At 42.7% G+C, this 27,973-nt stretch overlaps 1 protein-coding gene across 1 annotated transcript in view; it reads left to right on the top strand.

Moving 5' to 3' along the window:
* PAPLN (papilin, proteoglycan-like sulfated glycoprotein) overlaps positions 1-27,973 on the top strand; it is a 116,772-nt gene that overhangs the window by 43,403 nt on the left and 45,396 nt on the right. The window contains exons 3-12 of the mRNA XM_015420071.1: positions 8,683-8,798; positions 12,218-12,278; positions 14,696-14,798; positions 16,108-16,238; positions 17,523-17,646; positions 18,073-18,153; positions 18,736-18,908; positions 23,552-23,675; positions 24,454-24,580; positions 25,288-25,353. Of these exons, the coding sequence (XP_015275557.1) occupies positions 8,683-8,798; positions 12,218-12,278; positions 14,696-14,798; positions 16,108-16,238; positions 17,523-17,646; positions 18,073-18,153; positions 18,736-18,908; positions 23,552-23,675; positions 24,454-24,580; positions 25,288-25,353 (1,106 nt within the window). The remainder of the gene's footprint in view (positions 1-8,682; positions 8,799-12,217; positions 12,279-14,695; positions 14,799-16,107; positions 16,239-17,522; positions 17,647-18,072; positions 18,154-18,735; positions 18,909-23,551; positions 23,676-24,453; positions 24,581-25,287; positions 25,354-27,973) is intronic.

The following is a 27,973-nucleotide window of genomic DNA, read 5'->3' as shown; positions in this document are numbered from 1 at the left end:
GGAGCCTTCTCCACCGGCCCCGCTTCCGGAACCAGACCCACAGCCGCCTTTCCGGGCGGAACCGGAGAACCCTCGAGCCGAGGGGCCAGCCACCCCAGCTACACCAGACCCCTCGCCGGGCCCGGCCCACTCAGCTCCAAGGGCCCCCGAGACAGAAACAATAGCCACCCCGGAACCTCGCCGCTTGACACGCCCCAGAAAGCCACCAGCACACCTGAAGGACTTCGTCTGTGGGTGCATTGCGAACCAAGGGGGGAGGGGTGTAATGTATTCAGCCTGACATGCCCGGACTTGCCCGGGCTGGCCAGGCACAATTCCTCTGTAGCTTCAAGTCGAGAGACAATGGGTCCGTAGGATCCTAGCCGGCCCAATCAAAGGGCTAGGTCCCCAGCCGGGAGGCCAATGGGTCTCTCGGTTACTGTAAATAGCCTATCGGGAGTGGGGTGTGTGTTTAGGTGATCTTGGTGGCGGGTTTTCTGAATGCATATAAACCGGCCTGCGCGCCGGTCAGTTGTCTTTGTTCTGAACTAAATAAAGGTATGCTTAGCTGAATCACTCTCCGCCTGCATACTTTTCAGTTCACATCCAGATTAGATTACCATAATGCACTTTATGTGGGGCTGCATTTGAAAACTGTGTTGAAACTTCATTTGGTTCCAGATGCAGCAGACAGTCCACCGTCTGGGGACACAGGGGATTGTATTACTCCCATGTTGAAAAATCTGAACTGGTTGCCTGTTTGCTTTTGGACCCTATTCAGAATGCTGGTGCATTTAAGGGCCTAAACAACTGAGCTGTGGTATTTAATAAAATTTCAGATAGAAGAAAAGGTCTTGGCGACCCTACCACAATGAAGTTGGTAGGATATATCTTCCTATAATGCCACTGTAGGATTTGATAATCAATCCCTGCCAGATACAAGGCATAGAACAAGGCAGTCAATTGGCCTAGACATCACAATGCTTCATTTTTAGAACTGGAAATGGTGGAGAAGGTGTAAAACTACCCAGAAGCTGTGCTCTGTAAGTGAAACATGGAGGCAAAATTGTTTCACCATACACACCTTAGCTTTTCCCATACAGCAAGGTTCTCATTTGGGTTGCTACTTTTCCTCACCCCCTAGACACTCTTTTTCCCGACGTGAACACATATTGACCCAATCAATGTGTGGGTAGTTAAAATCACCTATTACAACACAGTTATTTCATCTAGCCACTATCTTTAATTCATTCATCATTTTATAATCCTCCTCTACCTTTTGATCTGGTGGGTGATAAACTCCCAGTGTTAAGCTTCCTTTTGGGCCCACTATTTCAACCCATAGCATTTCTAGAAGCGAATCCAATTCTCTTACCCTCTCAGTCTTACTGGACTGTATACCCTCTCTGACATACAGAGCCACCCCACCTCCAACCCTTCCCCCCCATCCTTCCGATATAATTTATAACCAGGAATCACTGTATCCCACTGATTTTCCTCATCCCACTAAGTTTCTGAAATACCAACAATGTCTATTCCCCCCCCAACACCAAGCATTCCAATTCCCCGATTTTACCTCAGACACTTCTAGCATTCGTGTATAAACACCTATAGTTTCCCATGCATGTTAAGCCCACAACCGTCCTCTTGTTGCCTCGAGATCTTGCGAGCCAGTCCATATCATTTGCCACAGTCTCAGTGGACAATTCGAATCCATTTCCTTGTAGAAAAGTAACAGCTACCCCTTCGTCTCTTTGAGATGAGCCATCCCAAACCAGAGACTTTTCATCTCCTTTAGGCTTTCTCCCAGTATTCAGTTTAAAAACTGCTCTGCCACATTTTTGATTTTAAGCGCCAGCAGCCTGGTTCCTTCTTGGGACAACTGGAGACCGTCCCTTTTGTACAGCTCCCTCTTGTTCCAAAAAGCATCCCAGTACCTAACAAACTTGAACTCTTCCCCCCTACACCATCGTCTCATCCATGCGTTGAGACTCTGTGCCTGTCTCTCCGGCCCTGCGCGTGGAACAGGTAGCACTTCTGAGAAGGCTACCTTGGAGATCCTGGCCTTGAGTTTCCTGCCTAGCAGCCTAAATTTTTCCTCCAGGACCTCACAATTGCAGTTCCCCACATCGTTGGTGCCAACATGTACCACGACCACTGGCTCCTCCCCAGCACTATCTACCAGCCTATCTAGAACACATGTAATGTCCGCTACCTTCGCACCAGGCAGGCAAGTCACCATACAGTCAGTACGCGGGTTCACTACCCAGCTGTCTTTGCTTAAGGATTGAATCACCAACTACCAAGAGCCCCCTTCCCTCCCTGCTCAGGGATGGTTCCTTGGTGAGAGAGGATACCCATTCACCAGCTGAAGAAGAGGTCCCTTCTGAGGGCACATTCCTCTTATCCGCAGTACAGTGCCTTGTTTCCCCTCAACCCGCATGCTCCTTGACAGTGGCGGGGCTGCCATAATCAGAGTGGGACACTAACAAGTCCCCGAGAGTCTTCTCCATGTGCCTAACTGACTGTCTCTGCTTCTCCAGGTCAGCCACCTTGGCCTCAAGGGAGCAAACTCATTCCCTGAGAACCAGGAGCTCCTTGCACCAGGCACACACCCAAGACTTCTGTCCAGTGGGCAGATAGTCATACATACTTTGTGCAAAACACTAGGTAGCCCCCAACCCCCTGCTGGCATTCTGGCTTCATAATTACTTTTAAAATAATAATTATATATAATCCCCCTTTTAAAACCCATTGTAATTATGTGGTTCTCCTTGTAGAAGTCTACTTACCTTTACTGGGAACCCAAGGAGACTAGGGCCCTGACTTTCTGGCTCTTCCTGGGCTTCTTACAGAGTCCCTAGTCTAAGAGTGTTGTATCTGCTTCTGCTGCAGATACAACACCGTAACAATGGAGGATTCCTCATAGCAGGTCTTCTTGCATTTTCCCTACCCCAGTCCCCCAGCAATAACCACCCCCCAAGCCACTTGGGGGCTTTTCAGTTTTTGTTTCAGTTGGTAGTTGTTATAACAAAACAGTTATATTCAATCTGTATATCAGGTTCTCTGAATCCCCAGCTTTCATTTTTAAGTAAAAGTAGGTTTTCAGCTGCTTTAATTGCAGAGATGTACCTTTCATCTTATATCTTATAAGGAAAGGACTTACTTTTAAAAAAATAAAATCTGGCAACTCAGAGAATCTGATAGACTATTGTCACAGTTTAACAGTGTAACAATATTAAACTATATTCAATTGTGAATTTAATATTCAGCTGCCTCCCTGATGGCAAGGAGGAAATGGCCATCATGGGCGACTGGGAACAAAAAAAAAGGTACTGATATGGGCAGCGCTCAGAAGATCTGGACTTTTCCACTCACCTGCATGCCACCCTGGCTTTACTGCAATCTGTCTGAAAACATTGCACCAAAGCAAGTTTGGGAAAGATGAGGAAAACCTGAGAGGTTCACAGAAGCACCATGATGCTGTGGGGAGGGGGGGGCACAACTCAGTATTATTCAAGCCAGAGCTAACAACCATTGAGTAAGTTTCCTGGAGGCATCTAGATAGCCACTGCTGAAAACCAGATGCTGGGCTAGATAGACTTTCAGTTTGATTCTTGTGTGCTTTGAATTGAACTATATGCCTGTGATAAATTCTGAAGGAGGGAGCAAGGAAAAAAGCAGGCTCCCCAACACCACCCATTGGGCAGGGGAGAGCAGCTCGCAGGCTGCCACTTCATGCGGCAGACCAGACAATATGGGTGGGGGTGGCACGAAAGGGCTGGTAAGTAGGCTTGCCAAGTCCCCCCGGGGGGCGGGGAAAACCCCGCCCGAGAGGCCCGTTACCCACCACCGGCGGATTGGGCCCCGGGGGAAACCCCACCCCCAAAGCACGCGACGTGCCCGGTGTCAGCACGTCACCCAGAAGTGACGCAGTCGCGTCGGGCGCGTTGGGGGCAGGGCTGCGGTCATCCGAGGGAAAACTCTATGGTTTTCCCTCGGATTATTGTGGCCCCTCCCCCGGCGTGATTGTGTCACTTCCGGGTGACGTAATTGCGGATCGCATGCTTTTTGCGCGCGCACAGACTCCTGGAGCGGCGCTGGAGTCCCCCACTCTACATACAGTAAGGACTTGGCAACCCTAGGTGATTGCCTGGGGCGGATGAACCATTGCTTCTGGCAAGAGATTCTAAAAAGTGACAATGGTTCACACACATGCACATGTAAACACCTGTGTTTATGACACACAAAGATGGAACAAAGAAAGCAGGCCATCTCCGTCAAAAACTCAGATAATAGAATCATAGAGTTGGAAGAGACCTCCAGGGTCATCTTGTCCAACCCCCTGCACAATGCAGGAAATTCACAAATACTACTTCCCCCCAACCTCCAGTGATTCATGTTCCATGCCCAGCAGATGACAAAAGACCTCCAGGATCCCTGGTCAAAGTGCCCTGGAGAAAAATTGCTTCTTGACCCCAAAGTAGTGATCAGCATTTTCCTGGGTGTGTAAGAAAGTGTCACAAGAACTAGGCTCTGAGGCAACCCTTCCTGCCCTCCCTCTCATGATCCGCCTAAGTTCACAGAATCATCATTGCTGTCAAATGGCCATCTAGCCTTAGTTTAGAAACCTCCCAAGAAGGAGAGCCCACCACCTCCCGAGGAAGCCTGTTCCATTGAGGAAGTGCTCTAACTGTGGGGAAGTTCTTCCTAATGTTCAGGCTAAAACTCTTTTGATTTAATTTTGACTCATTGGTTCTGGTTCAACTTTCTGGGGCAACAGAAAAAACTCCATATGACAGCACTTCAAATACTTGAAGATGCTTATCATATCACCTTTCTGTGGTCTCCTCTCCAGGTTAAATGTATATGTGTGTACTATTTTGACTTTTGATATGAGACTGTCAAATGCTGGCACTGCTGACAGTAGTGAAAGCCTGGCATTCATTAGATGTATTATGGTATGTATTTATTCTGCACTGGTGTTTGAAACTGTGCTTGTCCTTGTAAGAGCTGCTATGTGCTGCTAAACAGAATAATCCCTGGAAGTGACAGCCAGATTTTTAAAAGGGTTTTAATACTGAAGCTGGATTTATTGCTTTCAGACAGGCATCTGTCTGGAAGCAATTATCAAATGCTGGAAGGGTCACATTTTGTACTGTTTCTGAGTGCTTAACAGTTATCAGGCATCCAATTAGAAAATGCATCCAGAAGTCAGAAAAAAGAGCTATAACAACACTAACGTTGCACAAATGGTGGTCAAATTCTAAGCTTTTAATAGCAGCCGTTGATGAAACAATGTCCTCTTGGAGAATTGTTTGTTGATACATGATCCAGTACCTTCTGAGAATGTAATTATAAACTCTATTTAGATAGATTTCAACACTGCCCTCAGGATATATGTTAGTAGGTATGCAACTGTATTGGCTGCCTGGGGAATGTAACTCGCCATAAAAAATTGTGACAAGTGATTAAGGAGTTTTCTATACAAGTTAGAGCAATGGCTAATATAGCCCAGTAGTGATGGTTCTACAGGATCTAGAGGTTAGATGTCTTTTTCAAGGTTAATCTAAGATATGACTTTTTAAATCAGTTGGGTCTGTATTCTCCCTACTTTAATTTCATTCCCCTCAAACAGACAGCAGCCACTGGGAACTAATTTCTTTCTTTTCTTCTTCTTTTTTTGAAACCCCCAAGGGGGTAATTTTATTATTCTTCATAAGACTACTAGACTACAACGAAAAATATAGGAAGGGACTACAACTAGGGATAAAGGAAAGATACCCACACTAACTAAAAACCCAAGAGAAGGAGATCATTTCTGTGTTAAGCTATATGTTAGTAATAAAAGTGTTAGTCACACAATATACTTGTAGAGTTCTTGTTTTACACTTCTATGTTAGTAAATTAATTTTTATGAGAGTACTTCTTGAGCATCTTCTTTGCTTCAAAGTCCTTCTGCCCTTACTTCGGTTTTCTATCTCTAGTCATATACAGTTTTCACTGCTCCCGCTTCGCCCACAGAGCCCTCGTCCGTTCCAGAAGTAGCTGAGTCACTTGATTTAGTTTCTTCATCTTTCAGGTCTTCCTCTGATCCCAGCTGACGTCTCAAAAACTCTTTGGCTTTAAAAATGGAGTCAATCTTCTCTATTTATTGTTAATTTTAAAAATGACACCTTCAGGAATCGCCCACCGATACTGAATTCCATTGGTTTGAAGAAATGAGATGAGCTCCTTGTAGCTTTTCCTCTTTTGACGTATTTCAAATGGTATATCTTTTAAAGTTCTGATGGTTATATTCCCAGATTTCAGTGGATTTGCCGAAGTTGCCTTTAATATTGCATCTCTGGTCTGTCTTCTCGCAAATCTAACCACATTCTCCAGGCAGGCTATTTTTCTTTATATAATTGGAATATGCCCTATAGGCAGCTTCCATGTCCTTTATTATTTCTTCCACTGATAAGCCTGTTACTGGAGCAATAATCTCACCCAGAGTCTTCTTCAAATCTTCTTTTTCAGTTTCAGGCACTCCCTGAAATCTAAGAGTCATATTAGCTTTTTTCCATTTGAAGCTGTAACAAACGAGTTTCCTGAAGTTTTTGTGTTGTTTCCACATCTGTCACTCTTTTCTTAACTTTCTTATTTGCGGTGTCCATTTCTGTAATTTTTTCAGTCCGTTTCTGCCAGCTGGCACTGCTGTTGAGCAAAGTTTTGATTTAATATAGCCAGTTACTGGTTAATACCACCGAGTTGCTCCATTACTGGCTTCAGCATATCTGCTAGTAATTTCATGACATCTGCTCCCTCTTCCAGTCTTGGACTCTAACTGCCTGGTTTCGGTTAAACTTTCCTCGGGAAGCCGCCATGTTCCCTCTTTGTTTACAATTTCAAACAGCTTTGTCAGGGCTCAAAAGACTCATCTTTTCACTATTGGTACTCAAGTAAGTCTCTCAATATAGTCTCGTTGTTTGTTTCCCCATACCCCCTTCGCTGCATTGATCTGTCTCTGCGCTCAAGAGGCGTCCCTCCTTGCGCTCCGCTTTTCCCACGGGGGGAGTACTCCGTTTTATCAAAATAGTCCGTTTACTTTGAACTCACGTTCATTGTTGGTCCTTTCACAGACCTCGCTCTCTCCTTTGTCGTTCCACTCGATCTCCTGCGCTTGTCCTGGTCGAATTAGCTTGTACCATATGGTCACTCAGCGTAGGACTGTCAGGGCGGAGGGAAGCCTCTATTCTCCGGCATCGAGCCATCGAAGAGGCTAACCCTCAAAAGCCCTCTGGCCTGGAACCCATCGCAAGGGCTCCGTGGGGGTGCCGCTTGAGGCAGCACCCCTCCTTGCCGCTGGAGTGCTAATCGTCTCCCCACGAACTGGGGAGAGTGACCGCCATCGCCAATCCACCAACTGGAAGTCGGGAACTAATTTCTGAAGTCCTGTAAAGACTTAATTCAGTTTGGAACTGTGGTGCAGAGGAGAACAGACTTCAGATCTTTTCCCGTGCCATTTCCTAACGCAAAATGGCTCTGGAGAATTATTTGTCCTTTTGGAGGGCTGCACACACACTGTCTAGTTTGGCCTCCGATCCTGCTACCTGGGGATCTGAGACCTTTATCTTGCAGATTCTAGGAACTGGTACCAGCAAGCTCTGGCAGCCAAAATATAGTGAAAATATAGTTTATTTAATTTGTACATAACCAGCACATTTCAGTTAAAACAATTTTAAGGGCGCAAATTTAAGGGCAGCTTTGATGAATGCTTGACAAATTGACAAGTAAATAAAACCATCAATGCCTTTGTTTCCTCTAGCCTTGTAGAAGGTTAACTTCAAACAGTAAGCTCACATAGGCTCATAGAGTTAACTGTGTTAGCTGGAATCCCTTGAGAATACTGTGTAGTTCCTCTGCTGCATTCTGCTTCTCACCCAGTTCCATGCCTGCAGCAATTTTGTGCTATAAACAAGATATATCTTCCAGTTCCACAATGGTTATGGCTACTGCTGCTGTGTTGCCATGCTAGTCTGATAGTGCTAGTTTGATAATGCATGACATTATCTGATAATGCAAGACATGATAATGCATAAACAATAGTTAAACCTATTGTTTAACTACTTCCTAAGCAATGAGTGGTCTATATAATGGTTCACAGAGTCAGGGGGCCAAACGTTAGCTTGCAGGTTATGTGTGGCCATTTATGGAAGGAACAGAAAATAAGAGAAGCAATCCCTAGTAGACTTAGATTTGTCTAGCAGCAGTTGCCCCACAGGGATGGTATTGAGGGAGGAGAAGCCTTGGCCACTAGTGGGAGGAAGGGGGAACAGTGTCTTGTGTCTCTTGACCTCTTGAATTACCAGCTGAGGGGGAGACATATAGAAATTATGCCTCTGCAGCCTTCTAAGAAGGGGCCATCACAAAAGGAAAGGGAACAAGGCTCACTTGAATCTCCTGTAATTCAAACAGGGTTGCCAGGCACTTACCGGCTTCCAGCAGGGGGCTCCATGCTTATCCCTGGTCACCATAGAGTTTTTAGCCAAATGCTAGAGTGTCCTCGCATGATGTGCCTGGTGTGATGACTTCACCTCTGGGTTGGGGGGTCCAAAATCAGAGGAAAACCCACCCCCATCGGGGGGGATGGCAACTCTAAATTCAAATATCATTTTGATCAGAAATGTTTACTATCTACCTACCACTGAATTGTTCTTACAGGCTCACAAAGTGAAGAGGCAAAGTGACTTCTGGGGAAGCTGGGGAGAGTGGGGTGACTGCAGCCGGAGCTGTGGTGGAGGAGTCAGTGTTCGGCAGCGGCGTTGCTACTCACAGAGGTAAGAGGGGTTTTTTTTTCCTTTCCAGGCCAATTTACTTTGTCTTAAATTGGAGGCATTACCATCAAAAGGGAAAGCAGTTTTTGGCCATGCTGCACTATAAGAATTACATTTTCTCATTGCTGAAGAAAAGACTGGAGACACTATCAGACAAGATAGACTTTCTACAAGCCTGGGTGAAAAGCCCAGGTCTGCAGAAAAATCTGAAATCTTTAAAAGAAAATAAAAATGTTAAAACACCCCCCAAATAATAAAAGCAGCGGTGTAACTTTAAGAAACAAGTGCTCTCAGTGACCATTGCTAGGCAACCATGACAACTATTGCCAGCCTTCAAGCCTTGGTTTGTCAGTAAAGGGCAAGATCCTTTCCAGGGCTGTTTTGGCCTTTAAGGGAGGCCTTATTGGGGCCAGGCCCTCCAGCAACCACTAGGCAACTAGTTGCCACCTGATTTGTATGATTCATCCAGCCCCAGCTACCTGCTGCTTTTCAACAGCAGCCACCGTATGAGAGCCAGTGTATTGTAGTGAAGTGGTGAGAGTTTCAGACTAGGAACTGGGAGACTCAGGTTTGAATGACCACTCTACCACAGAAGCTCACTGGGTGACCTTGGGCCAGTAACACATACTCAGCCTAACCTACCTTACATGGCTGCTGTAGAGAAGAGAAGAGAATGATGTAAGCCGCTTTGGGTCCCCTGCATGGAAGAAGGCAGAGTATAAATTAAGTAAATAAATCAGAAATATAGCTGAAGATGGAGGACAGATAAAAAATTGATGGTTGTGTAGGAAGGACAAAAGGAAGCAGAGAAATGTGAGGATATGGGGGCTGCCAAGAGGAGGGAAAAAGGAAATACTGTGGGGTGGGGGATACAGGGGAAAGTGAGGTTCTCCCTGTAAGTCCATGCAGGTTCCCCTCTGTGTTACTGGGTCATGCCCAACTTGGCAGCCAAAACTGCAGAATTTTCCCAGGGAGAGGCTGCCAGGGGGAGGGAAGTTGAAGGGGGGGGGAGATAAAGGTAGGTTGGGTGATAGATGGGAAGAAGAGAAGAAAGGAGGAAAAGAGGAGACGCTAGGGCTTTTTGGGAAGGAAATAGTGGGGAAAGGTCACTCAGCCAGCTTCCATAGCAGAGTTGGGATTCAAACCTGGTTCTCCCAGATTCTAGTCCAACACTGTAACCTAACTACTACACTACATTCAAATTTTTTGCACAAGTCTTTTTCAGAAGAAGAATTGATCTGTGCTGGGGTGTTTAAAAAACAACAACTGGCAGCAGAAACTATAGACACAGCTGGAGTATTGTTAGCACTACATCATCTCACTAACATCATCTAGAGAAGACCTTGGCAGCATGTGGCAGTAAAATGCTTGGGCCTGCTAGGGCAGGCAGAACTGCACCCAGGAGAAATTATGAGTTATGGGTGAAACAGATGACTCTTGTGTAAACAAACAGAAAACTGCTAAACAAGCAGTTTTCTGTCCCCTTTTGTCTCTTACCTTACGATGTTTTCAAAAAACAGTTTTCTTTCCTTCTGAATAGTGTAAAATTTCTAGTCTCACCCTTTCCTGGGTCTGAATGTGGTGCTGATACTGTTTTCCAGATTTTTTAAAAAGTAATGTAGCACTACTCCAATCTATAGCTAGTAGTGCTATATCCTTTACTCAGATAATTGGTAATGGTACCCTTGACTTCAGTGGATCTGTACGAGCATAATTTTACTTAGGATTGCATTATTACTATAGCTTTGGAGGGATTTCCTAGTGGCTTTTGCTATTGTGGTCTTGTTTTTAAGGGCAGGGGATGGATATCTTTTTCTGTAGTGAAGAGAAGCATCCATCTTTCACAAAACTGAAACAATGGCACAATCCAGCCATAGTTAAGAACTGCTGGGTGTCGTGCCATTTTAAGAATTTTGATCAAGGGCTAGATGAGTTCACAAAATGAAATGGAAAGGGGTGGGGAGTTTCCTTGTTCTTCTACATGTCATAGACAATGTCCCAGAGGTACTTGGCAGTTTTGCAATTGTATTCCACAGGAATATTTTCCCCCCTTTATTTTTATTTTTTTAAAGCTTGGTAAACAGCTTAATGCAAATGGAAAAGGTACATGCTGTTTCATGAACATTAGCTAGGTCTAACAACAATATTATTTTTCTGATACTGACATTTCTTCTAATCGATCAAATACAGCTACCTGTGTTTAAAAAAACATTTGCACTGTCACAATCCCTAGAGATGACCTCCGTGGAGGCAAAATTATATTTGTCCAGCCACAAATTTTGTGGTTTAGATGCTGAGGAAATTTCATTTTCACACAACAGAAGCACTGTCTACAAGAAAGTCATCTGCAACAAATAATAAATGCTCTTATTTTACACACACACACAAGTCTGGGCCAGCCCACAGACAGAGGAATAGCAATAAATGGCTTTTTCATCTTGGTTTATCTTTATGCTATTTTAGGGTTGGTTACCATATTTTCAAGAGCAAAAAAGAGGACATATTTCCCGACTGACTACTTCAAACAAGGGATCACTATGACAAATCTCATTTTAAATACCCCTATTATTTAAGCTGTGATAATTGCTACTAACTAGGAATACTCATAACCTTCCAATCCAAAAAGGGTACATTTTCCTCAGGTATTTAAAAAGAGTCCAAAAGAGGATGGGCACCCAAAAAAGAAGAGATCTGGTAACCTGGATGATCATAACATTTTAAAAAGCATGTATACTTAATGTATATGCTTAGCATTACAATTTTGTTTTCAGCTGGGTTAACCACTCATGACAAGTGCTGATTAGTGCAATATTGAAGGCCCTTTAAATTTTAGTCTAGTACTGTGGAAGCTACTTTTCCATTATTTCCTTCTTTAACCCAATTCACAGTTTACAGTGAATGCACATACAATCTGTGTACAGTTTATGGTTGTTTTTTCTTTATATCTGCATTGAGTAACTCACATGTTACATTCGATACATGTAGAAATGTACGTATGATTAAAACCCTACATTAATCCTAGTACTGGCTCATAGTTTCATTTGAAAAGTGAACATGTGTTGGCTTTTTTTTACCAACAGCTGTATGAATGTACATGCAGGATGTACCTGTGTTCACTGTGATGTGTGAATAGAGCTGCAGTATCTCAGGTAATGTGAATGGAGGCCAACAATGTGGGTCGTCTTGGAATGCTGAATTGGGTAACTTGAATATAATTCCTGCTGCTCAGAGAACAGTGGCTCCCAGATGGTTAAGGTGGCATTTAAAATGCCCCTGGTTTGCCATGATTGCAGGTCATGCCTTCTCATTAGGGTAGATGCTTAGACTATTATTCTGTAATAGAAGATGGGATGTAAATGTAATAAATATAGCTGTGGCATTTCTAATATTTTCTGAGCTGTTGCAGATTGTTTGTCTTTCAGGGCAGATGGTGGGTCTAGTTGTGTAGGACCATCCCGAAGCTATCGATCATGCAGTGTTCAGGTAAACTGACCAATTAGCTCTCTTTTCCCCCCTGCCATTGATTATTCTTTCTCATTCAAGAGCTAAAGCTTTCTCAGCAGCCAGCATCTACTCATTGTTAACAGAAAACCAAGTGAACTTTGTGAAACTAATTTCACCAATAATGAAACAAGATTTGTTACTCTCAGAATTACTAAAGTAAGATGGTTAACTACCATTCTTGAACCAACCTGTTAGAGATTGCTTGTATACTAGCCCTTTATTTTGGAATTGACACCATTCTTTCACGTCAGTTTTTATAAATGAGAATTCAGGTTGCTTTACTGACAACACTATCTTCTAGGCTTTTCATCCTTTTCCAGGTCTAATTTGTGATGACCTTTTAAAAATATAAAATCAGTTGCAGTGCTAGTCTGTCGAGTGTGGACTAGCAAAGCTACTGAGGCTTCTCACAGCTACTGTTCCTTTAAATTTTGCTTTACATTTTTTTTTACAGCAGTTTCTGTTTCTCTGCTTAATTAGTTATTTTCAGTTCAGGCATGATGACTGCAGCCTTCTTTAATCAGTCTTTAATTATTAGTTCTTATTCCTAGAAGGGGTGGGCTTTAATTAATTTTCCCTTTCCAGCCAAAGCAGTTGATCTTTAATTTAACTTTTTGTTTTTAATTATTGTAATTGCATACATATGAAATTATCATGATTTAAAAATTTAAAAAATTATGGCAATTAAAAAAACAGTAAGTCATACACACACAGGGGGAAAAATCCTGATAATTGCAGATAAATTCCTGAATGCTGTAGCCACCATGACTGTACAAGAAGTATAAGCATTAAAGTGATTGAAATACAAAGGACCAAAATTTAAAGGGAAAGTTGCAGGGAGAACTAGAAACCCTTGGTAAGTGCAACTTGCTTCCAAATAAATGTATAGTAGGATCTTGCCCATGGGGATGAGCATTGCCAGATTTTTATGTGGAATCTAGTACTACACTAAGTACTATATGGAACCACCATTTTAATTGTGCTTGCAACTGATTGCAGGAAAATAATGATTCAGTAGCAAAAAAGTGTATGGTGAGGATTTTTGTTTGCACCAGTGGTTGAGATAAGTGAATCGGGGTAAGTTATTTAGATCAATTAACATTAACATTTATGAAGTATAAGTGTAAGGGTATCTATATAATCATTGTGGTGGTGGAAAGTGCTGTCATGTCACAGCTGACCTACGGCAACCTTGTGGGGTTTCAAGGCAAGAGACGTTCAGAGGTGGTTTGCCATTGCCTGCCTCTGTGTCACAACCCTGGTATTCCTTAGAGGTCTCCCATCAAAATACTAGCCAGGGCTGACCCTGCTTAGCTTCTGAGAGCTGATGAGATCAAGCTAGCCTGGGCTATCTAGCTCAGGTTATATAAATCATTACCTTTCTACAATTCAGTAGTTACATACTTGATGTCTTATTGGATTTTATACTTTATTGAACAACCTTTTATATAATATTTCTATTGTGTTGTGCAACTCTACAGTGCCTTTCTGTACATTTTGTTTCTAAAATATGTTTTTTTCTTGTATAAACAGTCATATCCCTTACACCATTATTTATCTCTGTCTAGTACTTCCTAGATTTAATTTCAACCTCTGCTTTGTTTATATATTCAAGGGGTGAATCAAAGGGTTGATGAAAGATTCTAAGATCCTTTGGCAAAATCCACTGTGCGTAGAACTGAGGGTGGGGAGATAAGCAGTGTCTGAACAAGTTCCATGATTGTCTAAATAAGCCCAGGAATGCATACCAATCTTTGTTGTTTATTAGGAGTTTTTAGGCTGTCCTTTCATAATCAATATTGCACATGAAATAATGTGATGAGAAAAACAAAACATACAAGATATGAAAATGATGCAAATATAACAGAACCTTAATTCCCAAATCCTTTCTGTTTAATTGCATTTGTATCCTATCCTACCTCCATTTAATTCTCACAACAATCCTATAGGAGAAAGTTACCCCATAGGCAGTATTCATATGGATGCCCATCCATGTTCTTGATGCTTATCTGAGCCTTTTGAACTGCATTTTTGAATGCAAACAGGAACGTGCATCTGAGACCACTAGTTGTTACACATGATAAGTTACCAGTGCTATGACTTAACCGGGAATACATTTGGCTAGTCCAAGGTTACTCAATAATTTTTGTGTCTGATAAGAGTATGAACCCCAGTCCCAAGATTCAGATCTGTGCACCATATTGTCTATAGTTGTGTGCTTATTATATCAAAATGCTTTTGGAAGTATATAAGAAGCAGATTGTTAACCATCTTCCATAAGCTAAATTGTCCTGAACAAAATACTGGAAGTCAGACTCTGGAGGATTCTTCCAAGTAAGTTGTTTATATTCCTTGCTGTGAGATTGTATTCCAGATTCCTCTCTCTTCTCTCCCAGAACTGTCCTGAAGGCTCAAGAGATTTTCGAGGAGAGCAATGTGCAGAGTTTGATGGGACAGAATTTCAAGGAAAGAGATACAAGTGGCTCCCTTATTATGGAGGTAAGATGAATTTTCTAATGATTCTTCAGTTTAGACTACACAGATTTTGGGTTAAAGTGAAATGGTTTCTGTGGGAAAGCTTGAATGTTGTACTCTTCGCCTTTTATTTTCAACCCTTTAATTAGCGTATCATTTCTTATTGTTTCACACAAAAGTTCCAAAGTAGAAATAAAGAATAATGGCGACAAAGGACAGCGACAAAGGATATCCATTTTTTATGATAAGTCTCCGTTTATCAGAATTCTGGCATTCTGTTTATTGGCTATAGCCCCAACCATAGTAATAAAATTCTCTCCACATAGTGATATTCTTAAATGTTCTAACATAAAATCCCAATTAATATTGTCAAATGCTTTCTCCGCATCGAGAAAAACTATTGCCATCTGTTTATCAGGATGTACCTCAAAATATTCAAGTACATTCATGATAACTCTTCAATTTTGTTGTAGCTGTCTTCTGGGTAAAAATCCCACCTGGTCCTGATGTATAATATGCACAAATATATTTTTGAATCTTGAGGCCAAAATAGAAGCAAAAATTGTATAATTTGCATTAAGAAGAGAGATTGGGGGATAGTTTTTAATCTCTTTTTCATCAGTGCCTGTCTTGTGTATAAGTGTAATTAGAGCAGCATTCCATGAATCAGGTATGGTTTTCCTCTCATTAATATTTTGTAAAGTCTGTTTAAATGGGAGAATTAAGTCTTCTTTAAATACTTGATAACACTCCACTGGTAAACCATCCATCTTTGTTGTTATCGTCTATTTCTTTACATTAGCTATTGTAATAGTTCTTTTTGCCACCTTTAATAGTTCTTTTTGTCACCTTTTACTTTTGCTTCTCATCCGTCTTTAGCAATTTAAAGAATTTTATGAGGCTTTTTATTTCTTTTGGCTACAGGAATAATCTTTGCATATTCTTCTTTTATAACATCTCTGGCTTCAACCCATAGTTCCTCCAGTTCCTGTACACTTGAACTTAGTAATGCAAATCTATTCTTTACATGATATATATACTCTTCAGGGATGTTGTTTGTATTGTACTTTGACACTGTGACTGTTTTGGTGTTTTTCCTCAACTTTATGCTCATTTTCAATGTTAACAATTCAGTGGATGGTTTTTTTGTTTGCTAATTTATTATTTTGATTGGTAATTTTAAAAATGTTGTGTGGTTTAATGATACTGGAAATCACTTTAAAAACTGGGAAAAGTGGGGCAGAAATATAAAGTTTCAGAAGGAAAACAGTTTAAGTTCATTTTTGAGGGATAGTGCGTGTAAGTAATATGTTGTTTTTAATATCCCTCACAGCTCCTAATAAATGTGAACTAAACTGTATCCCAAAGGGAGAGAACTTCTATTATAGGCATAAAGAATTTGTGACAGATGGAACAACCTGTGAGCCAGGGAAGCACGACATCTGCGTTGAGGGAGTTTGTCGAGTATGTATTTGTATCCTTTTGCCTCTGTCCAGAAGCCAGCATAATCTTCTTGCATCTTTTTTATTTTTGTTGCATTTGTATTCTGTCCTTCCTCTAAGTAATTGGAGGATTTTATCCCATTTTACCCTCATGACAACACAGTGATATAAGTTTGGATATGAGACTTGAACTAGCTAAAGGCTGCCATGTGAGCTTCATGACGTAGTAGGGAACATTTACAGATCCCTGTTGGAAACTAAATGAAAAGGAAAGGTAGAGTAGGGGGCAATGCTCCCTCTAAGCTGTGGAGTCTTGTGAGCAAAAATTCTACTTTGTGAGCGACTGGCATTAAAGTTGTGAGCGAGCAATTTGGCTACTGCATATATTAGTTTGCTCTGGAGCCATCCGTCCTGAGCTAAGGCAAAAATCTGTGAGCTGGAGGCTAAAAACCTGTGAGCTAGTTCACACTAAGCTTAGAGGGAACACTGGTTGGGGGTGTCCTATGCATATTGGTAACAGTATACCCCAAATCTCAGGACAGCATGAGAAATGAGATGAATCCTTGCTGTGCCCCATATTGTCATAGATAGACTAGCAGTCTCTCATCGTTAGCTTCTGTTCTCCGGGAAATACTATAACCACTGCAAAATGGTACCCACCTCTTCTATCTCAGAAAGTCAGCCCAGAAAGATGTAATTCCACATCAATCTCCTAGTTTGTCCATCCATCAAAGCTGTTTCAGTACCAGAAGAGAAACCAGACTGAAACAGGCCTAGATAATCTGAATATGTAAGAATCCCCAGAGTTTCAGTCTGCCAATGAAATTTGAAAGTGGATTCTGAGATGAAATGAAATAAATGTGTGTATACCAAGAAAATCCATGCCTGTTTTAAAAACCAACGGTCAAACTAGATGAGAAGGAGATCATAGATTTCTGTTAGTCTTCTAAAAACAAATTACAGCTGTGTAGGGCCCTAATTTAGGCTGAAATCATGTGGGGAGGATGGTTTCAGTTTGCAAATGCTGATGGAGCTGAAATGTTTAAACACCTCTCTGGGTTTAATCACATTGGCATTAGTTTGAATCAGGGCCCTGTACTATAATTGAGTTTTAAAAGATGCTGGGAAGATCAAATTATGAATCTCCCCAATGTCTTGTCTGTTCTAACCCTGTTTCCAGCCTAATTCTTCAATTTCTTGACTTTAGGATTAAATATTAATTTTGCCTTTTATCTTTTCCCACATAACTCTTTAACTGGTCTTTAGAGCCATGTTTGCATTCAGTTCATGCTCTGCTGTTTTACAGACCGTGGGCTGTGATAACATGCTGGATTCTTCCAAGAAGGAAGACAAATGTCTGCAGTGTGGAGGAGATGGCAGAGCATGTTTTGAAGTGAAGGGTCTCTTTGATGTGCCTAACCTCCCTAAAGGTATAGAACAGTGAATTTCTTGCCACAGTTTAATAACTAAATGGCAAGAGTGGGCCATATCTGGGATCTTTAGACTGGGTCTGGAAGGGAGACTTTATTGCATCTCTTAATCTATTTACATCTTCAAAGCCAGAGTTGATAACTGAAGCCCAGGGAAGTCTGGACTGTATCACAGTTAGGGCTTGACCCATTAGGTTCACTCTTTTGGGCTGTATTTTATCAATTACATAGATGGATTGTTTTATGAGAAGTATGAATCTTGATCTGGCCAATTCAAAATCAATGGAGTAGATACAGCTGGATTTATATTGTTTCCCATTTAGTTACTCTTCATTCTGCAAAACCTCTTCTGTACACGCACAGGTGATTTAACACCTGTCTTAGTAACTTGAAATTATTGTGTCTGACTCACTCAATTTCCTTTAGGTTACAATCAAATCTTCATCATTCCCATGGGAGCCACAAGTATTCGCATTAAAGAAGCAACACCAACTAGAAACTTCTTGGGTAAGCACAGTATTTTTACCATTTTGCATAAATGGTCTTAAAATGCATAACTCTAGACCAGTACCATTCAGAAATAACAAAGCATACTCTATCTGGGACTTTGTAATTTCAAAATGAAGGTTGGAGATTGTTCATTGAATGAATGAGTCTGAGATATGCAATATGATGAGAAGCTGCTTTTACTTGGAAGGCTGCCTGTAAACAAGGAAAGGCAGCACATTTTGTTGGTGTAGCAAAGATTTGGTGGTAGCTGCTATCTACTACAAAAGCAAGAGTAAAGGGCGCAGCAAACATGTGTTGACCCAAGACACCCGTTTCCTACAGTTGTTTTCACTTGCCATTCACTGGAAGTTACACAGTACACTTGGGGAATCCTCTAGTTATCTGCATGTTAGTATTTCCTGAGGCTATTGAAAATTCCTTATGAACCGATCCTCAGGACATATTTACCATGTCATGTCATATGTGTTACCAGGCATTGTATCAACCATCTATTATAACGCTCCTTGAATATCAGGTCTTTAATTTTAAGTCAGACAGTTCTTATGCTTTATCTGCCTTGTTATTTTCCCTTCCCCTCAGCCATCAAGAATGTGCAAGGAACATACTATCTGAATGGGCACTGGACTATCGATTTCAGCCGGGCCTTACATATCGCAAGCACAGTGGTGCATTATGACCGAGGCTCTGAAGGTGATCTGGCCCCTGAACTACTTCATGCCAGGGGTCCCACCACTGAGCCCTTGGTCATTGAAGTAAGTATCTGTGTTCACTTCCCTGTATCCTATACTTTCTTTCTTTTCTGTTTTTAAAGCCCCCGGAGAAGATTTTTTATTGATTTTTTAAACACTATAAAAACTAGAACAGAGGAAAGGGAAAGGGAAAGCTACATATAAGGGAGAAAGTAAAGAACCCACTACTAACTAAAAACCCAAGAGAGGAGATCTCCAACTAGCTTTTTATACTTCATTCAGACTTTTCATCTTTGTACTTCTTATGAACTGTGTCAATCTTTTAACCCTTTTAACCATCCCCAGTTGCATTTAATTGCCCAATAACAGTGCCCCCCATCATCCCCTAGAACCAAATTTCTCAAAGGCACAATTCAGAGTCCTTCAGCCTTTACTACTTCTTTTCTCTCTTCCACAGTTTGTAGGAACTTTTCGGGGCTGATGCCCCCTGCTCAGACAAAGAGTCCTCACCACACGAACCACTGGACTTATCGTCCTCTTCTTTTTTCTCATCCTCTGGCCTTCCCAGCTGCTCCTTTAGAAACTCTTGAGCTTTAAGAACAGAGTCAATCTTGACCTTCTTCTCCTTGATCTTGAATATTACTCCTTCTGGAAACAGCCATTTATATCCAATTGAGTTTGTTTGGAGGAAAAACACAAGTTCTTTGTATTTCTTTCTGCGTTGTCTTACTTCAAATGGAGTATCCTTTAGCGTTCTGACAGCATTCTCCCCCACCTTCAGGGGTGTCGCAGCAACTGCTTTCAGGATAGCATCCCTGACGTGCCTCTTCGAGAATCTTACTACAATTTCCCCAGGCAGATTATTTTTCTTTATGTATCCTGAATATGACCTGTAGGCCACATCCATGTCGTTGAGTAGCAAGTCCGCCTTTATATCTGCTACTGGGGCAAGTAGCTCACTCATAAGTTCTTTAAGAGTCTCTCTTCTTTGGCACCCCCTGGAAGCGCAGGACCATATTGGCCTTATCCATTTGCACTTGCAGCATCTGATCTTCCAAAGATACAGTTTTCTTTTCCAATTTTTGCACTTTTTTCCTCACTATCTGCGTTGTCTCAGCCATTTCCTTTACTTTCTCAGCATCCTGCTTCATTACTTGAATCAAATCCGTTATTTGCGTTTGTTGAGCAGTAATGCTTGTTGTCACAACTTGCAGCTGCTTTTGTTGTGCAGTAATATTCGCTGTTACAACAGACATCTGTTCTTTAAAGACATTGAGCTGTTCCAGCAGAGGGCGCATGACCTCTGTCATCGCCTTCGTCGTCTCACCTGGTCGTTTCCAGGACCTTCGGGGACTCTAGTTTCGCTTTTAAAAGTTTCTCTTTGTCTCTGTACCTCTTCCCCGCCATCTTTTTCTCATTTGTTTGCTTTTGCAATAAATTTTAAAGTCTCTGAAGATGCGCTTATCTGTATAGCTCGATGAATGAGTACTTCTGGGCAATTTCATGTTTATTCTTCCACTCCCTCCCCTTTCGCTCAACGATTTATGGGCATGGGAGGCGTCCCTCCCACCACTCGCTTCTGCCGTTTCGCCGCTTCGGGTAAGGAGTGTCTTTTCGTTTAAAAATCAGTTCTCATTTGACTTACGTTCATAGTTGGTCTTCCGACCCCTCTTCATTCATCATTTCAAACGCCTGATCTCCTGAGCTTGACCGGCTAGCTTCACTTGTACCATCAGGTCTCTCGGCTGGACAGACCACTGGAGCAAGGGGGAGCCTCGATTCTCTGGCATTTGGCCAGAGAAGAGGCTACCCCCTCAAAGCTCCTTGGCCAGGTGCCCTTCCCCGGGTTCCTGGGGGGGGTTACGAGCCTGCTCACCCCCTCCGTCCGCCAGAGCACGGAGACACCCCCGGGAGGTCCAGGAGGTGAGTCCGTGAGCATGCCACCATCAACCGGAAGTCTATCCTATACTTTCTTGTCCTAAGTCTCTTAGGAGATATAGTCCTGGATTATCGCCAGAGTGTAGTGAAAGGCCAATATTCTAAGCAAAAATGAAATGGCAAATAGATTGAACATTGAGCTGTCTTTGGCTAAACCACTAGCTTGGCCATTGGTCAAATGGTAAGAGGAGAAGGAGGTGGAAGGGGGAACTGGCTTTCAGGCTACTTTGTGATTACAATTGTCAAACAGAGAAGACCACTTGTGGTGCCATCCTATGCAGAATTGCACCCTTCTAAGGCCATTGAAGTCAATAGGCTTAGAATGGTTTAGCTCTGTTTAGACTAAGTTTAACTGGCTATGTTAAGGTCTGTCTAAATTATAGCTTATTGCCTATGAGCAGCACATAGGTCCAGCTCTCCATCAATGAGGCACACTTACTCAAGAATGCAGTTCACTGTCTTTAATGAAGATGGAGTGCTGTGCTAAGTGAGACAGGAAAGGAATAAAGCAGGTTCCTGGCAAAAAAGCCAAGCTGGAGATGACCAGAAGAAAGAGAGGGAAAGTGGGGTTTTTTGCTCTTGTTTTGTTTTTCAGAAGGAATTGAGATTCAGAAGGAATGGTTCATGAAAACAGCTGCTGGATTGTAAAACTGTTCTTGATCTGTGCCACTTTATTTATTTAAAACATTTACTAGCTGCCTTTCTTCCATACCTTACAGAGCTCAAGGCAGCATAAAGCATAAATACACTATGGTGATCTCGCCCTCTTCCCTCTCTCACACACAGGATTTTACCTTGGTTTCTTCTTTCTTGCTGAGCAGCCCCTATATTTATTTTCTTCGTATTACTTGGTCTGTGGCTGTCCCACCCTGTCATCACATTATTATATATTTTGATGCTGGCCCAGGCCAGGGACTTGAATGAAGAGACAAAGTCACCTTCTTATATTTGACTCCTGTAATGGCACACGAGAGGCTTTTGAAAGTTCAAAATAAACAAAATATTTTATTTAACATGGAGGGGGAAAGGTCAGGTGGAATCAGGGCTAGGATATATGAGGTGAACCAATAATAAAGCTGAGGTAACTTTGTAATCACATTAAATCCTGATAATATATTGCCAACAAGTAAGTGTTTTTCTTTTCAACAAGGTCTTTGAAAGTTTGAGAGAGGCTTTTGTTTTCAGTGTCTGCTTAAACACTCAAGCATAAGTTCCTGCGTTTCACTGACTCCTAAGGTTTAGAAGGGCAGGAACATCCAACCAAGTTCCCAAAGTCCTTCTATATGCACAGATCAGGGATCACTCCTTGTTTTAGAGCTATTTCTCTTTCTGTTGGGCAAGGATTACTTCTCTTGACTAGAAGCTATGTCCCTTTTTGCCTTGATTGAGGATCCACTGTGATCCACTTGCTCTTTTAACCTCTTTCCCAGCCCGCGGTCAGTGCTAAACTGTCTCTTCTTCAACTGTCAGTTCCCAGCTTTCATTTCTTAACTGGCAATCAACAGAATTCTGTTTGTACTGCCTGTCACTCAAAGGTTCTCAGACTCTGCCAGACCATTAACCCTTGACAGTCCATCACAGCCACCTTTCTTCCTTACCTTACAGAGCTCAAGGCAGCATAAAACATAAATACAACATATAAAATAAAATACATTAAAAACATAAAAGTCAAAATTTAAAATGACAACTGAAGACTACTAGTGAACTTAAACAAATGTGGTCCTAAATAAAACCATCTTCAACTGCTTCCTAAAGATCAAAAGTGAGGGGTCAGGTACACTTCCCTGGGGAGGTTGTTCCATAATTGTGGGGGTGTCATTGAAAAAGCCCTCTCTCATGTATCCACCAAATGAGTTTCTTAGATTGATGGGACAGTCAGGAGGGCCTCTCCCTGAGACCTTAATTTCCAGCAGGAACATATGGAAGAAGATGGTCCTTCTGATACCCCAGTCCCAAGCTATGTAGGGCTTTAAAGGTCAAAACCAACACCTTGAATTGGGCACTGGAGTGGATTAGTAGACAATGTAACTACTGTAATATCAGGGTCACATGGTCCCAGTAGCTGGCCCCAACCAGCAGTCTAGCCACAACCTTCTGCACTAGCTGCAGCCTCTGAACACTCTTTAAGGCTAGCCCCAAGTAGAGCACATTGCAATAAATCCACAGCCTAGATGTAACTAAGGCATGGATCGCTGTGGCTAGGTCTCACTGACTAATGAACAGACACAGTTGACACATGAGCCGAAACTGGGCAGAAGCACTCCAAACCACCACAGCCACTTGGTTTTCTAAGGTGACCTCTGTATTATGTAGTATTCCCAAGCTGTGAATCTGGCTTTTCAAGAGGAGTACAACCCCATCCAAGACAGGAGAGATCTCGAGTTGCTTGTTTGCCTTTCTACCAACCCAGAGAACTTCCGTCTTGTCAGGATTAAGTCTTAAGCTCGTTCACCCTGACACCTTCCATTACTGTCTCCAGGCACCAGTTCAGATCATCAACGGTATCCTCAGAATTAGGTGGGAAAGAAAGGTAGACCCTGGGTATCATCCCAGCGACTGGGGAAATGTATGATTGTGCTGGTAGAACTTTTCTCCCTCACATCTGGATTTTTCTGCACAGAGCAGAGTTGTTTTGTTTTTAAGAGTATTCACTGCTACAGTTTCCCACATTTAATCCAGAGTCATTTAGGTCAGTGCCTGGAAAAACTGCCACAAGGAGAAGGAAAATGATGGATTTTCATTACACCTGCCTTGCCTTTTCTTTTCAGCTTATCAGCCAGGAAGAAAACCGAGGGGTGCATTATGAATACTATCTGCCGTTCCAAAGGCAGAACTCAGGCTACAGTTGGGGATATGGCTCCTGGAGTGAATGCAGTGTGGAGTGTGGTGGAGGTAAGTGGTAACAGAGGATGGACCTTACAGTCTGCCATGGGGAATACTACCACAAACAGCCATGTGTGAATATGTTTCTCTTGCCCAGGATTATCCCTGGGCAAGAAATCAACTGCTTCAAAACACTGTTTATATCACAAAAGGTCTGTGCAGCTGCATCAGTGTTGGGTGTGAGAGGCTGTAGGGCTGTGTCTGTTATCCAGTGACTGTATATGTCATGTGTTGGCCTGCAAAGCTGACACATACACCAGGCGTGACTTTAGAAGCCTGTTCTTGTATTTTCTAAAAGCCATGTTTGCTACCTCCATGTAGTTGTGTCTTTTGCTGGTTGCCACTTATTGGTTGTGATCACGTAATGTGATTTCATAATGCTTAGTTCCTTGTGCAGCCTTTTTGCTCCAACATAGAGAGCAAATCAGTTCCTCTCCAAGTAAATTGATTTTTGCTTTGCTCCATGTATCTGAACCAGCTGGTCCATGAGGCACAAACATTGTGTCTACAGGATCTTCATAGGTTTATCACAGACTAATGTACCCACAAGGGACCTAGAGATCTTCAGATACAAACCGAGATGTCCATCTCCCTACAGTATACCCACAAGCGGGGGGGGGGGGGGACGGGGACGGGGACAAACAGCACTACACCAGTGAGGTGGGGCCTGTAAAGAATAAATAATACATACATGCTTTGGGATGCTATGAGAGCTTCTACCAGGTTAAATTATGTACTGTTTGCTACAGATGAACTGCGTTAACTTTTTCCTGTTTTGCCCCTATAGGTTATCAGTCACGGCAGATTTTTTGCATTATTGACAATGAAGCATATCCAGATTATTTGTGCAGAGAAAAACCACAGCCAGAAAATAACCGGACATGCAGTCTTCAGTCATGCCCCCAGACAAAACGGTGAGGCTTGATCTGACTTCTTTAAGCTGATTTCTAAATTGCCACAATATTTAAGAGCGTGGCAAGTCTCACCTTACTTGTCAGTGTCTCTTTTTACTCCCTAATGTCCTCATAAGAAATAAATCAGAGGCAAGAGAAACCTTGGTGTTAGCAAGTTGGTTGGGTATATGGTCTTAGCATCTCTCAGCGTACTAGGAAGGGACCTTGCAAGCCCACATAGCTCCTCCGAGCTAAGGTGGAAGGTACATACTAGTAACCTGTGATGGTGGTGACTGACAAGTACCCGTGTACAGGTAGGTTTTTTCATACCATCCAGGAGGGCATTCCTATTTGATGATCTGAATCATTTCCTATGTCCAGGGGTGGAAATTTTTCTAAGAATAAAGCAATGAGATTTACACTTGTGATAGGTATAGATTTGAAAGTCTCCCTTCAGACCTCTGAATGGTGTCTGTTGCATACAAATTCCTTCAGAGAGAGAACTAAGCTGTGGAGCATTTCTTCTTAAGGAAACTCTCAAAAACCAGTGACAGCCTCTAGTGTACCACTCTGTTGGTCTTGATAGATAGATTGCCATGACTGCCTTCTCATAATCATATGCCTGGTGCAACTCAGATGCAGGAGGCTTCTAAAACATAGTGTAACAGGCAACCCCAGCTAGCTGTACATTCATTAAAAGCTTTATGATGTTTGTTCTGTATATGAAGGATATCTTATCTCTATCTGCCGGGATCATGGAGCCGCAGCAGAGCATGGAACTTGCAAATGAAGAGGTAACCAGAAGAGAGCAATGTTAAGCTATTCTCTGCACATGGTTTTCAAACTTCCTGCCCTTTTTGTATCTGTTTTATCCACTGAGGCACCCATGAATATGGCAGAGGTGTCTGCAGTGTATTCTAATGGTATACAGGCCAGACCTTTGTGGCCTCATCTGTTGTCCCTTACAAAACTCAGCGTGTAGCTTGAATGCACTCTTTGGTGGCATGTTGGAGGGATAATTTGGCAGTAATGGTTAAATTGCTGAGAAAAGCGATTCACCATTCCTAATTTCCTGCTAATCTTCTGTGGAGCCCTGTGTATCCTAGGAACACAGTTTGAAAACCATAAACCGAGAAGATTAAGTTGTCTGGTAGACCCTTGCAGGTTTTCATCCTTGGTGATGGTCTAGATTTCTACTTAGATCTTTGGCTTCTCTCCTAAATGATGGTGAAATGGTAGGTGATGGGCAGAGGGAACTTTGCATTGGAAGCAGTGCTTATGCCTGATGATCTTGCCTTCCATTTGGAGGAGGGAGACAGGATAACATATTTGGGTATTTTCTGCTTTCAGTCTGGAAGTATGAGCTTGTTGCCATTTCACCATGGTCTGGTGGCTGCTGTTCTAGCAGCTTTAGTTCACAAGCACAGAAAACTGCAAGATAAATCTAAATGGAAACTCCTGGATTTTTTTCCCTTTAAACCTCCCCCCACCCCCTGGTCAGAATGGTGTTTTTAATCTTAAAATAATGCATCTTCAGGATTACTCAGAAATAGTAGCTCTTCCAAATTAGGGAATTACCAACACAAGAGCACAAGTGGCTGGATATTACAGTTGCTTGCATCTGAGGAAAGTGCAAAGAGGGTCTTTCCGACAGAGAGAGTACTTGCACATCTAGTTCACGTTAGAGCATTGCCCTTTTCAGAGTTGTCCACATTCTTGGTTTGGCGCCTGAGACAAACAAAGGTTCCATGTTTGGGTGCCACCGTCTCCTCTATAGACTCTACCACCCGTGCTTCCTTGCAGTTCACACAGCTTGCTAGGCAGAGTATGAGCAGGGGTGAGGATCAGCACCAAAGTGTGCTCTACAGATTCCACTTATCAGAGCTAGGGCAAAACTCAGACTTTCAGCAAGATCAGAGAATGCCTTTTTCATCACATTCTGTTATTAACTGTATGTAAAGTTAAAATTTATAAAACTTTTTCTGAAAATCCCAAAAGTGGTTAAAGTAAGGTTCCTTATACTCTTTGCAGCATTATCCTTGATCTGGAAATCATTTTTGAACACTTGATGGGTTAATGAAACATGACAATGGCAGACTTGCATGCCAGAACCTGAGTCTGCTACTCAGCTGTAACGTTTGAGGAGGGGACAGTTGAAAGCAGAGGAGTGGTTAGAAGAAGGTTGTGAAATCTGCTGCTCTACCCCCCTCCCCTCCCCTCCCTAATGCATTTCCCCCAGGCTCAGGCATTCCCAGGCTCAGAGGTTAGAGATAAGCTTGGTTGGGAGAGGATGGTTTGATCCATTTAGGAGAAAAAAATAAGGTGCAGTATAAATTTAATAAATTATTCCCTATGCATTTATTGATCCACATTATGGGGTTTTCTTCAACAGTTAGATGTGCATTTCATCTCCTCCAGGAACTATGTGTGCAGAGCAGCTTTGTCTCCAGGTCTGAGTGTTTGGATTTATTTATTTACACTAGCAGTAAAGCCCGTTGTGAAAGCAATACAACGGGATCTAGAAAGAGGCTCTGGGGTAGTGCTCTGGCTTTGGGCAAACAGTGTCAATTTGCTGTGGTGACCTCAGCAGGGTATAATGACAGAGTCCACTGTTTTCTCCAGAGGAACTGATCTCTGCTACCTGAAGAGCAGTTGTAATTGTGAGTAATCTGTAGCCCTCACCTGGAGATTGGCAACAATTGTTACCCAGGACAAAATGGCTGGTTTGGAGGGTGGAGTCTATGGCATTCTACCTGTCTAAGGTCCCACCCCTCTGCAAACCCCACCCTCTCCAGGCTCCACCCCTCAAATCCCCAGGAATTTGTCAGCATGTAGTTGGCAACCCCATCTTCTTCCCAGCTAGCCACCAACCTACCATTATCTGCCCCTTTGACTTCAGCTGACTTCTGCCCTCCCTTCTGCAGAGCAGTTGTAATACTGAGTGCTCTCCAGCCCTCACCTGGAGATTGGCAACAATGGTTCCCTATGTGAGACTGACTGGTTTGGAGGGTGGAGTCTATGGCAGTGTACCTGTCTGAGGTCCCACCCCTCCTCAAACCTCACCCTCTTCAGGCTCCATCCCTCAAGTCTCCAGGAATTTCCCTTCTGGAGTTGGCAACCCTATCAGGATTGGCCCCAATGTGTTTTCTCCCAAAGGCCAAAGTAGGTGACAGGACCAAGCTTAGTTGCCTACCAACAGGCACTGAGGGGAATGTAGGGTTGCCAGCTCTAAGGAGGGAAATACCTGGAGGTTTGGGGGGTGGATTCTGTAGAGGGCCGGGCGACGGAGGCATCGGCCTTCTGTCGCCCGCCTTGCCCCCCCAATCTCGGCCCGGGCACCCGCGGCTCCCACCAGCGGCCGCCCGACTCCAGACTCCCCCGCGGCCACTCCAGCCAGGCGACGGAGGCATCGGC

This window comes from Gekko japonicus, unplaced genomic scaffold, assembly GCF_001447785.1.
Source record: "Gekko japonicus isolate JY-2015 unplaced genomic scaffold, Gekko_japonicus_V1.1 scaffold27, whole genome shotgun sequence".
Taxonomy (NCBI): Eukaryota; Metazoa; Chordata; class Lepidosauria; order Squamata; family Gekkonidae; genus Gekko; species Gekko japonicus.
This window is presented reverse-complemented; position numbering and strand designations above follow the sequence as displayed.